This window comes from Idiotropiscis lumnitzeri, chromosome 4 (assembly GCF_059441095.1).
Source record: "Idiotropiscis lumnitzeri isolate Australia: NSW breed Sydney's pygmy pipehorse chromosome 4, RoL_Ilum_1.0, whole genome shotgun sequence".
In the NCBI taxonomy this organism is placed as follows: Eukaryota; Metazoa; Chordata; class Actinopteri; order Syngnathiformes; family Syngnathidae; genus Idiotropiscis; species Idiotropiscis lumnitzeri.
This window is the reverse complement of record NC_142394.1, coordinates 24,955,249-24,967,506: the sequence shown is the minus strand read 5'-3', so window position 1 is coordinate 24,967,506 and position 12,258 is coordinate 24,955,249. Positions and strand designations below refer to the sequence as shown.

Genomic DNA, 12,258 nt, shown 5'->3' with positions numbered 1-12,258 from the left:
AAATCTTTTATAGTCATTGAATACACGGTGGTATACTTGTAAAGTAAGAATTTGATTGCTCAGTGCCGCTGTCGTGCATTTACAGTGCATCTTGAACGTTAGCGACAAACGAAAACCTTGAAGTTGTTGAGTCGAGACGAAGAGCTATACTCGCGCAAGTTCTCGCGAGACTCTGCGAGCCCTTCCCACTCCCCCCCCCCTTTCTCCCTCCAGACTCCTGTGTTGTCGTCCTGCTGCTGCTGTTGTTGCTGCTGTTGTTGCTGCTGTTGGATGTGAACACGACTCACCGCTGCTCGGAGAAGGAAGCGCAACCACAATTTGTCCACAACTGGGCATTTGTACGACCGAGAAAGAAGAAGAAAGACGACGAGGAAGAGGAGACAGACGCCTTCTAGCAAGTGCTCACTTTTGCTTTGCCGCCCAGGGGAAGCCAGGTAGGTAGGACCCCAAAATCACATCTTAAATTCCCACGATTCTAATGTCACGCACTCGTCGTTATTGGAACGATTTGTTTGGCGTGTTTGTCGACGCCAGCGCGAGCGGAGGAGAGGAGAGGAGCGTTCGAACACAACCTGCGCTAGCCTCGTCCGGTCCGTTGTTAGCATACGACGTAAAATGACTGATGCCCTTTAAGTTCATCTTTGCAACATCACCCGTAGCCATGGTTACCGGGTCAATGCACGGTCCAGCTCCACTTTTGCTCGATGACGGAAGAATGCACACGAACGCGAGTGCACCGTTTAATTTATGTACGTTGACTTCTAATTTCCTTCGCGTTCTTGAGAGAAAGCGAATGACAATGTGACATTCTGTTTTAAACCATCGCCCCCCCCCACACACACACACTTCTGTGCTTTTATATTTAAATATTTCCCACTATACCATTCAAGCTTAGAAACAAATGTTTTTGCGTCAACAATGAGGATGTGGGGCGTTTGTACCTCTCAGTACTTCCTCCTGTATTCCATAAGTTAATGTAACTAGCATTCTCCTCTTCTTGTATGTTTCTTAGCTCAAATCAAAGTCGCTAGAAAATAAAGTGTCCTCAGCAAGATACCCGAATGAATCCATCAAATTTGTGCTGCCACTTTTGAGTTTCTGCATCAGAGCACACATTTGACTTTTCATTACCTCTTCATATCAGACTGAGCATTGCGATGCATCAGTTCATGGACCGTGAATTGATTATCAAATTAATTGACAATTATTTTGATAATCAACTCATTGTTTAAATACCTTGTTTAATGTACCAGTAAAATAATCAGAATTCTCGGAACTTCCTCTCGACAGTAAATATCCTCTGATTAGGTGTCCTTTAAAGCAGACTGATTATCTTTGGGGTTTTTTTCTCAAAACAAAGCATTTGCAAACATCTGCTTTGACTTTGGTAAACAATAATCCACATTTTTGCCCTTTTTCTGATGTATGCTTCAGACCAAACTGAATCATAATCAATTTGTTAGAGAATTTTCTGCACTGTCAATTTGAAATAATGTACTTTTTTTCAATAAAGGGATTGAAATATATATATTTTTTAATTCAATCGATAGAAAAAAAAAACATTAACAACTTAATCAATAATAAAATACTCATTAGTTGCAGCCCTAATTGAGTGTCATTTTTACGTCGTGGTGTTTGTGTGTTTGTTTATGCACGGGTGCTGTTGCCAGATGGAAAATTCCCCCGCTGCCAGTCAAGCCTCTGCGCAGCACTCGAATAAGTCGGTGGCTCATTGGCTTGTTGACACTTCGAAGCATGCACCAAAAGGCATATCCACATAAAAAAAATCATCAAGTTGTCGACAGTGGCCTCAATTTCAAGTCACTTTGTTGAGCTGAAGATAAAACTCGTGTTCACTCTTTCACAGTAAGGAGGCGTGTGCATTGCTTGCACCAAATCCAGTTCAAGTGGTACCTCATGAAATGTCCATTGATGAATGTTACTCCGCTCATTCAAAGAGTGTTTTCCATGAGGGGATTTGGAAACATATGACATGACCCCCTCCCCTCCGTCCCCCCTCCATCTTGCCATCGCCTCTGCCTGTAAATTCAATCCTCCTGTGAACTTCATACACAAATTCCTCAGTCTAATTTGAGAAGTGACACACTTTCTTTCCACTCGGTGCACCCCCACCCCCCACCCCCCACGACACACACAAACACGCACCCTCCTCTTTCCACCGCTTCCGTACAGAAACGCATCCCATCCAAAGTGTTTGCATTGTACTGGAAGTTGTTCCGTCCACATCCGAACATCAGGAAGGATCACTTGCAAGGATGGGGGATCTTCACGTTAATTTTGTGTTACATGTCCTCAGTCGTGGATGCGTTTTCTTTTGAGCCTTCATCCATTTCTCCTCCTTCTCCTCCCGGACTGTACCGCGCGTCTATAAAAAGATAATCCAGCTGCCGCTCGTGTCCTCGCCCGGGCTGCCAAGAGTGGATCCCTCGGTTGTTCCGCAAACAATCTTGAAGCGTGTTAACATCTGACATGGAGGAAACCATTTTGCTTTTTGCCGAAAACAAATCAAACGGGTGGAAGGCGAGACCCCCCCCCCCCATTTAGTTGCGGTGTTAATGTGCTACAATACACAGATGTCGACCACCTGTCCGCTTCCAGGCGGCTATTTATGTTTTGCAATGTATGGTTGTCATAGCAACGAAATTAGCATTAGTAGCAACTGTGTGTGTCCGTGTGTAGGGTATCACCACTATTTTGGAACGTTCCCGCTCTGTTGTATTAGAAGCTCTATTTTGGCCATGTCACCAGCTTGCACACTCACCCAAATATTGCTTTTGACAATTATAACTGCATATGACGACGCAAGGAATCTCAACAGCTTCTGGCGTATTTATTGCTATATATTCAAACGTCAGTTCACAAGCTTAATTCGCCCTGAGACTCGTTCCGTGAATATTATATTTTCTATTAATTTTTCCCTTTTAAATGAATGGAAAAAGAGAGTAAATCTACTCCATCCCCTGAAACAATTTGTTTACCATTTTCTTCTGGGTTCGGTTGAAAAGCGCAAACAAATATATGAAACAGATGGTGCGATACATTTTATATCACGATATATATCCCGGCATAGGATTTTTTTTTTTCTTAAAACTACATGAAATTAATAGTTATTTTTCTGTCACACTTTTACATTTGTGAACTTGTCGGATTGATCGTCAATCGATTAGTCATGCCTAGAGGCGCAATGATGACTCGATAGAAAGGCGTCTTTTGTGACAATACCGTCTCGGACGCTACATTAGCGTAGCGACAGTGCTAACCCAATACCCCACGCACACATTTCACGTCAACCATATTGTAAATGATACGAACGAGGGTTTACGAAGCTCAAGTGAAGGTTTTTGATTCCGTCAAACCGAGCATCGCTTCAAGATCAGAAACACCAACACCATTCTCGTGAATAGCTGCACTATTATTTCCTTTTTTTTTTCAGAAATGCAGTTACTGGTAAACTTCCTGATGGCACTTGACCTTTTTGTCTTTCTTGACCTTTTCTCTTGATAAAAAAAAATAATCAGACGGCACAAGTTGACCTGCTTTGTCATTTGTTATGCCGTCATATCGTCTTAGTTGGTTAAAGCGACTCCTACCGATTGCGCAAGTTCACGTTCCACGCGGTTACCTTGAATACGCTTCGAGATGTCCTTGCTTTTATGTCCTCATCTGATTTATTCTTCCACTTTGAAACTGTTCTTCATCCCTCCGGTAATCCAATTACCTCGTCTCCTCCTCTGTCCGTCTGCAGGTCTGAAGGGAAACAGAGCAACAAGCGCCTCCGCCCAACCGTGTTTGGCGTCTCTGTCGCCGTCATGCAGACCGCCGTCCTTCTCCTGTCCCCGCTCGTCCTCTTCTCCCTCCTGGTTCCGAGCGCGTCCTCTCAGAGCGAGGCGGACCTCACCGTCGTGACCCAAGCGGGCCGAGTCCGTGGTATCCACATGCCCGTGCTGGAGCGAGGCCACGTCACGGCCTTCCTGGGCATCCCCTTCGCCGAGCCGCCTTTGGGGAAGGGGCGTTTCCGACCGGCCGAGCCCAAACGTCACTGGGTGGGCGTGTATGACGCCCATTACTACCCCAACGCCTGCTACCAGTTTGTGGACACCACCTTTCCTGGCTTCTCGGGCAGCGAGATGTGGAACCCTAACAGGGAAATGAGTGAGGACTGCCTCTACCTCAATGTGTGGGTGCCGCCGTCACCCAGACCACACAATCTCACCGTCATGGTGTGGATCTACGGCGGAGGTACGGTTCTTTGTTACAACTGTGATTGTTGTATAAGTGATCTAGAAATTGTGATGGGTTGCACAAGTGTACACATCCTCTTATAACTGGGAATGCGACTGCATTTTGAATTAATCACATTCAAACTCATGTTAAATGAGTGTCAGCACACAAAAGCCCCAAATAAAGTTCTGATGTTCTAGGAGGCTTTTTTCTGAGATTTCTTTCACAACCCTGACATTACCAAGAACTGGACATCCTTCAAAGTTGATGAAAAGACAAGAAGACAACAGTTCAGCAAAGAGGACAACATTCATGGAACTGCAGGGATTTCTGGCACGTGTTGGCTGTTTAGTACACGTGACAACAATCTCCCATCTTGTTCACTTGTATGGGCTATAGGGTAGGGTGGCAAGATAGAAGCCTTATCTTAGAAAAAGTCATACTTGAAATCTGCCAAATGGATATGAGACAATGTTATATGGTCAATGAAGGCAAGGTTGAACTTTTGGAATTAGAAACGCTTCCGAATAGCAGTCGGTGTTTGTGCAAAACTTTTAGGCTTCTGCTCGGAAAGAAAACATGCCGGGAAAAGCCGACTAGACGGGCTCAACTTCAAGTTGATTCGGTTTGAATGTGATTGATTAATTTTGAGCACAGTCACATTTCCATCTAAGAATGGGTGTGCACACTTCTGCAACCTAATGATCTCTGTTTTGGTCCTCGTTAGAGTTCACATTATTAGTGGAAAACTTGGGAGACTTGTTCTCTTGGTCTTGGCCTCCTCTATTTTTTTTTTGAGATCACAAAAACTGGCATTTGAACAGGGGTGTGTAGACTTTTTATATCCGCCGTGTAAGACTTACCTGACAATAATTTCTGACCGTCTACATTGTCCATCAAAAGAGTTGGCCAAAGGTTTCTTGTTTTTGCAGGCTTCTACAGTGGTTCTTCATCCCTGGACGTGTACGATGGCCGATACCTGGCTTACACGGAGACGGTCATCGTGGTGTCCATGAACTACCGCATCGGCGCTTTCGGTTTCCTGGCGCTGGACGGCTCGTCGGAGGCTCCCGGCAACGTGGGGCTGCTTGACCAGAGGATGGCCTTGCAGTGGGTCCAAGACAACATCCACTCCTTCGGCGGAAATCCCAAGCAGGTTCTTTTCATCTCCGCAAGCCTGACCGGACGTTTGCTCGCTGTGAGTGGCTCGAGCTTGTGCGTCTGCTTGAAAAAAAGGTGACCATCTTCGGGGAGAGCGCCGGCGGTGCCTCAGTGGGATTCCACCTCTTGTCTCCGGACAGCCGGCCTGTCTTCACCAGGGCCATCCTACAGAGCGGCGTCCCCAACACTCCCTGGGCCACCGTCAGCCCGGCCGAGGCCCGCCGACGGGCCACGCAGCTGGCCAAACTGGTGGGCTGCAACTGGGGGAACGACACCGAGCTGGTTGACTGTCTACGCACTAAAACGCCACAGGAGCTCATTGACCAGGAATTTCAGGTAATGACCGTCACCTCCAATGATGCCGGTAACGTGTTACCCCAAAATGTGGTTGTTGTCCAGTTACTTTTTTTCAGTTAAGTAATCGCACTACAGTTACTCTCCAAGTCCAATTACCTATTGAAGACTATTTTGACTTCTACTTGAAGGCGACATCAATATATCAAAGTGTAGCACCTTCCACCACCAAAGAGTGTTGGAGTTAACTGCCTCCAGGTTGCAGCAGCGAGAAAGAATTCAATAGATTTTAAATGTTCAGCTCATAACTTCATAACATATTAAGGTTTGTCACAGTCTGTGCTGTAGACTGTTATCTAGCTTCAATAACAGTACGTCAAAACCAAAACAAAAATCGCGGCGCAGTATGCGTTGAAGCTTAAAGAGAAAGTCCCACCAGACTTTGTCACTGCAATATATTTAATATTTTTTTTATTTTAAATTATTATTAATTTAATTCTATTTATTTTTAAATAAAAAGGAAAAAAACGGCTAGCCCATTTATATTAAGAACTGCAAAGACTTGAAATGTTGTCACCCGTGTGTGCCAGCGCAGCATTACACTTGCAACAAGTTTGTTCCACGCGGGGTCCGACGTCAGTGGTTATGCTGGGTCCCCGCATACCTTAGAGATGCGGACCAGTAAATATTTCAGAAATAAATCCATTGAAATCAGCATATTGTTGCTCTTCATCCACTTCAATAATTCCATCAAGCTGCGCACCTTTTTTTTTACGCTTGTTGATCTTTTCTGTCAAGCACATTTTGTGCCATCTTCTGAGCAGGTCCTCCCGTGGATGTCCATCTTTCGCTTTTCCTTCGTCCCCGTGGTGGACGGCGACTTTGTGCCCGACACGCCGGAGGCCATGCTCAACGCCGGCAACTTTAAGGACACTCAAGTCCTACTTGGGGTCAATCAGGATGAGGGCTCCTACTTCCTGTTGTACGGCGCGCCCGGCTTCAGCAAGGATAATGACAGCCTCATCTCCAGGGGGGACTTCCTGGAAGGTGAGGCTCTCCCGGGATGGGCGCGTCGGCCGGTGAACGGCTCTGAACGGTGACCTCTCTCCGCAAGGTGCCAAGATGAGCGTGCCGCACGCTAACGACATCGGGCTGGAGGCGGTGGTGCTGCAGTATACCGACTGGATGGACGAGAACAACGGCGCCAAGAACCGCGACGCCTTGGATGACATCGTGGGCGACCACAACGTCATCTGCCCTTTGGCTTTCTTTGCTCGCGCCTTAGCTCAGCACAACGCTCTCAAACCCAATGCGGGTACGCTCAATCTCAACATTCGCAAATTGGCCTATCGATGGATTCTCACGGGAAAACAAATGCCCTTTTCGAATATTGAAATATTGCTTTTGCATCTACATTGTCGCTGAAAAACGTAGACGTAGGGAGAACAAAAAATATTTTTTGAAATAGATTGACATCCTGCATAAGGACTCAACATTATGATATTTGAAAAAAATGTTTTTACTGTAACAAGAACTTCAACCTGCAGCGGCCGAGAAAAAATGTCAATGCTTTCTCTCTCTCTTGCTCACTCTCTTTCTCTCTCTCTCTCTCTCTCTCCCTCCCTCTCTCTCTCTCTTTCTTTCTTTCTCTCTCTCTCTTGCTCTCGCTCTCTCTCTTTCTCTCCCTCTTTCTCTCTCGCTTACTCTTTCTCTCTCTCTTTCTCTCTCTCTCTTTCTTTCTTTCTCTCTCTCTCTTGCTCTCGCTCTCTCTTTCTCTCCCTCTTACTCTTTCTCTCTCTTTATCTCTCTCGCTCTCTCTCTCTTTCTCTGTCTTTCTCTCTCTCGCTCTCTCTCTCTTGCTCTCTCTCTTTCTCTTTCCCTTTCTCTCCCTCTTTGTCTCTCTCTTTGTCTCTCTTTCTCTCTCTCTCTTTCTCTCTCTCTCTCTCTCTCTTGCTCTCGCTCTCTCCCTCTTTCTCTCTCTTGCTCTCTCTCTCCCTCTTACTCTCTCTCTCTTGCTCTCTCTTTCTTGCTCTCTCTCTCTCTCTTGCTCTCTCTCTCTCCCTCTTACTCTCTCTCTCTTGCTCTCTCTCTTTCTCCCTCTTTCTTGCTCTCTCTCTTTCTCTCTCTCTTGCTCTCTCTCTCTCTCCCTCTTTTGCTCTCTCTTTATCTCTCTCTCTCTGGCTCTCTCGCACTCTCTCTTTTTCTTTCTCTCTTTCTCTCTCTGGTTGCAATCGTGAACCTTTGAAAACCACATACTAAAACACTATCGCTATAAGCGAGTTTCTGCGAAATTGTGAGGATTTCCATTCCACACAAAATCTGGATGGACGGCGATCGGGAAGGAGCCTGCTATACGCGATACTCTTTGTTGAAGTTCTGCATTGTCAATTTGACGTTGACAAATTTGCCTATTCAGTCCCTTTCCCTCACTCTTACTGTTGTGTCACACGCCAAGCTCCATTTCATCCTTTTTTAGTCCTTCATCCCAGAGGCCAACCTATTTTCATCCTACTCTCTCTATCAGGGGTCTTTCTCTACCTGTTTGACCACCGAGCGTCCAATCTGCCCTGGCCCGAGTGGATGGGCGTCATCCACGGTTACGAGATCGAATTTGTCTTCGGCCTTCCCCTGGAGAAGAGATTGAACTACACCCAGGAGGAGGAGAAGCTGAGTCGCCGCACCATGAGATACTGGGCCAATTTTGCGCGATCTGGGTGAGATTAGCTTTAATCTGTAATCGGGTCGATTGGATCCGCCGGGTCACTGTCCTGTCTCTCTTGTTGGCACTCAGCAATCCCAACATGAACGTGGACGGCACAGTGGAGAGCAGGAAGCGCTGGCCTCAGTTCACCGTCGGCGAGCAGAAATATGTGGCGCTCAACACGGAGCCCGTCAAAGTCCACAGGGGTCTGAGGAACCAGATGTGCGCCTTCTGGAACCAATTCCTGCCACGTCTCCTCAACATCACAGGTAAGACCTGCTGAGGAACGATGGCCTTGGTGGCAGATAATCGCATCGCCGTTTTTATAACGGGGCGCCACGCGTGGGCCTCTCAATCACATCTCAAGACAACATAAGCACGCTGCTGTTCCTTTTCCTCCTCCAGACAACATCGATGAGGCCGAGCGCCAGTGGAAAGTGGAGTTCCACCGCTGGTCCTCCTACATGATGCACTGGAAGAGCCAGTTTGACCATTACAGCAAGCAGGAGCGCTGCACCGACCTCTGAGGTTTCCCTGGGAGGGGTTGGGGAGGGGCTGGGGCATAACCACCAGGGGGCGCCGGCGGGTTAAAGCCATACAAAAGGCCAGACAGAGCGGACAAGCTCATTTCCTCCATAGCCGCAATCGACTTTACTGACACCAGTACATAAAATGCTCAAACACTGTACATCGCTATTTATTATTTTTGAATGATTATAATTAATTTATTGACTATTTATATAGATTAATATGTGTGTGTGTATGTTTTGCGTCTGAGGGAAGTTAATGGCTATGGAGGGAACTTGCGGTGCGTGTCTTGACTTGCTCGTCTTTGCCGTCATCTCGCACTGCTTTACTTTTTTTTTTTTTTTTTTTCCAACACATCAGGGTTTGATTATTTTGGTGTTGATTGCTGCCACTAATTATGTCTTTCATTGTCGACATAAGCCATTTTGTTTCATTGCTGCTCCCTATCCACTATTTAGTGGCCTATATAGTGACTTGGCCATTTTGTAGTGCTGTTAGAACACGTTATCCTCTCTATAGCGCCCTCAATGCATTTTTCAAAAGTAGTGAGCAACACTGCTGATGGGTAACATCAAATAGACGCCATTTTAATAATTTCTCTTTGTTGGATGAGTTGTTACGGAAAACACGGACGGACATAAAGTGCCAAGTTTGAATTTGTTTTGTAAAATACACTCAGTTTAAAACTATATGCAGTGAATTTGCCAATTCATCGATTCCTATTTTTTTGGAGGGGGGGAACCTGTCTCCCATTATTTCCTGCCAAAGCCACTTAGAGCGGAACATTGTTGAAATGAGGGCAGAGCCTTCATTTAGTTAGCCCATTGCTTTGTCTAATAGAAAAAGATACTTTACTGCCATCTTGTGGCATCCATAGGCAATTACAAACCTTATTTGGTGGCTTTCAATTAGCTGCGTATTTGTGCTGTTTGTGGCATTCACTATAGTTGCATTTTTGGTTGAGGATTTCACTCACTTTTATTGCTGTTGATTTTTATTTATTCCGGAAGGTCCACCAGCTGACGTTGATTCAGTATGTTGTAATTGTGCAGCAACAATAATGTCCACTATTTAAGAATGTATATGTATATAGTGATTAAACAACTGGGAATGAGTGAATGATTTTTGAACACAGTCATTCATCATTCCCTACTCCCTAATCACTACAAAGGCATTTTAGTGGAGGAGCAATCCTTCGTCCACTGTACATAAAACCAATATAGGTAGTTGGCAATGAAAGCAGCCTCTGTGTTTGAGACGGCAATGTTTTGCAGTTATGCTGACTCGAAAAGGGAATCATCACAGCATGTCGGTGATTCGTTTTCGTCATCAATCGCCATCCACCTCCCTCCCTTCCCGTTATCCGTCATCCCGCTCTCCTCCACGTCCGACCTCCATCCTTGCACTCTCCGCCGCATCCCTTTCGCCATCTCGCTCTCCGGCTCTCTTTTCTCGTTCGCCTAATGGAGGCTGAGTAATTCACTCAGCGGCGGGATAATGTGACAGAGCGTTGGCTCAGCCTCTGGCCTGCCAGCCAGTGGAGCACGATGAATGCATGGAAGAGGCGAAGGAGGAGGAGGTGGAAAAGGTGGAGGGGGGGGATGTGATGGAAAGATGAAAAGACAGAATAACATCCTTGCATAACACACACGGGAGCAACGGGCTGGGTGTTGTTGAAAGCTTTAAGCCGCTGGGCTCTGTGCACGGCCATTTTTGTGCAACTCATTTCATTTCTTTTTCTTCAAGAGAAAATGAACATTGTTGTTGGAAATATAACTCGAGTTTCCAAGCGTGTGAAGATTTTTCGGATTATGTCATTTTCATCTTCAGCTCTCTAAGTACTTGTTTGTCTGTAATATACAATGGTGTCTTGAGATGTGACTCACGATTCATCATCCGGACGATTTTTATTTATTTATTTTTTGGCACATGCTTTAAATTCAAGCGCTGCACGGTGACAGTGATCTTAGTTGGATATAAGCAGCACTTTAGCAACTAGTGATCAATTCATCCCAAAAGAGGCTTCAAGCTGTTTAATGTCAGTGACAATTACACGTTTTATATTTGAAGATGGCCTTTATTAGTCCCACAATGGGGAAATTTGAAATGACATAACTTTGCCTTCCACTTGCTTAATGCTACCAAACCATGAAAAATGGTATGACCAACTAACGTTAGCATCGTTTCAGAAGCTATGGCTATGTGAACACAAATGGTGCAGCAACACATTTAGCTATTTTTGTTATTGGTGTCTTTTGGATGGTAAGTTTTGGATTTCTTGTGTTCATATCGCAAGGCACCACTGTATATATATCCACAATATACATTTAACGTCAAATTGGACCTTTTGGCTCTGTCATGTACAATTTCTGGCCAGTTGACTCCCATCGAAATGACACTTTAAATTTTTGTCACTTACTGGATTGAATTCTTGACTCAACAATTTTTGTTTTTGACCAGATTACATAAAATATTAGACCAAAAAACTTTCAAAAATTCATTTTTGAAGTCTGCATTGTGCAAACAAACTGAAATTTGAGGGGTTGAAAAAAAATGAAATTGAATGCATATTTTAATCCAATGACAAGAACTAGGGGTTAAAAACTTGATGGCGTAAAAGAAGAAAAATGGAACCTGAACTCAGCGCTTCGTCTGCGATAACGTGAACACTTGGCAACGTTGGCAACGGTTTTGTTGAACTGACATCAAAATGAATGTGTGTCGGCATGTTGAAGCTCGCATTCGAACCCTCGGACGGGCGTCGTGGACGTCAGAGTGAACTCTACGGATGGAAGCTGATGTCCAAATGCATGCGTTACGATCCCATCATCTTGCCGCTCTCCTTTGCCCTCCGATCCCATCCTAGTGCATGTTCTCCAGTTATCCCTGAAAATTGCTCCAGACTGTTATTTTCTGTAAAAAAAAAAAAAAAGTTTTACTTTTTAAGAATAATACCATCAAAGTGAGAACTGTATCTCTACTGTGTGCTAGGTTTGATGTTAGCAATAACAAAACACATGATATATTTGATATTTATTTCCAAAGGCAGTGAAGGCCAGGAAGTGATCCAACTCTGATGAGGCTGCGTTTTCAAAGCAATAGAATCGAAGCGTTAATTACGCCTAAGTGTTTCGTCTGCCTCACGGTTCAAATAGTTGACTCGTACGCCGTAAATGTTGAAGGCTTCTGTCGCTTCCCAATACGTCTCTGTGTATCTTGAATGCTGACTTGTAGCAACAGAAAAATGAATAAAGATATCCGTATGCTTCTGTCCACCTCCACCTTTTGCGACTTCTTCTTGTGTCTGGTTCATTCCCGAGTCGTCAAGCCCG

At 45.1% G+C, this 12,258-nt stretch overlaps 1 protein-coding gene across 1 annotated transcript; it reads left to right on the top strand.

Annotated features, from left to right (window-relative positions):
- The first annotated feature begins 245 nt into the window (after nucleotides 1-245).
- Nucleotides 246-12,207, top strand: ache (acetylcholinesterase (Yt blood group)). Its single transcript, XM_088295046.1, has 9 exons — nucleotides 246-434; nucleotides 3,767-4,260; nucleotides 5,175-5,398; nucleotides 5,479-5,739; nucleotides 6,522-6,744; nucleotides 6,812-7,012; nucleotides 8,222-8,411; nucleotides 8,489-8,667; nucleotides 8,804-12,207. The coding sequence occupies exons 2-9, from the start codon at nucleotides 3,831-3,833 to the stop codon at nucleotides 8,923-8,925; spliced, it is 1,830 nt and encodes a 609-aa protein (XP_088151172.1). The 5' UTR covers nucleotides 246-434; nucleotides 3,767-3,830; the 3' UTR covers nucleotides 8,926-12,207.
- Nucleotides 12,208-12,258: the final 51 nt, after the last annotated feature.

What these genes read in the sequence shown, in the direction of transcription:
- ache (XM_088295046.1), top strand. Translation starts at nt 3,831, where the DNA reads ATGCAGACCGCCGTCCTTCTCCTGTCCCCGCTCGTCCTCTTCTCCCTC. An exon ending in CGCTCTCAAACCCAATGCGG is followed by an intron (nt 7,013 to 8,221) that starts GTACGCTCAATC and finishes TCTCTCTATCAG; the next exon opens with GGGTCTTTCTCTACCTGTTT. An exon ending in GCCAATTTTGCGCGATCTGG is followed by an intron (nt 8,412 to 8,488) that starts GTGAGATTAGCT and finishes GTTGGCACTCAG; the next exon opens with CAATCCCAACATGAACGTGG.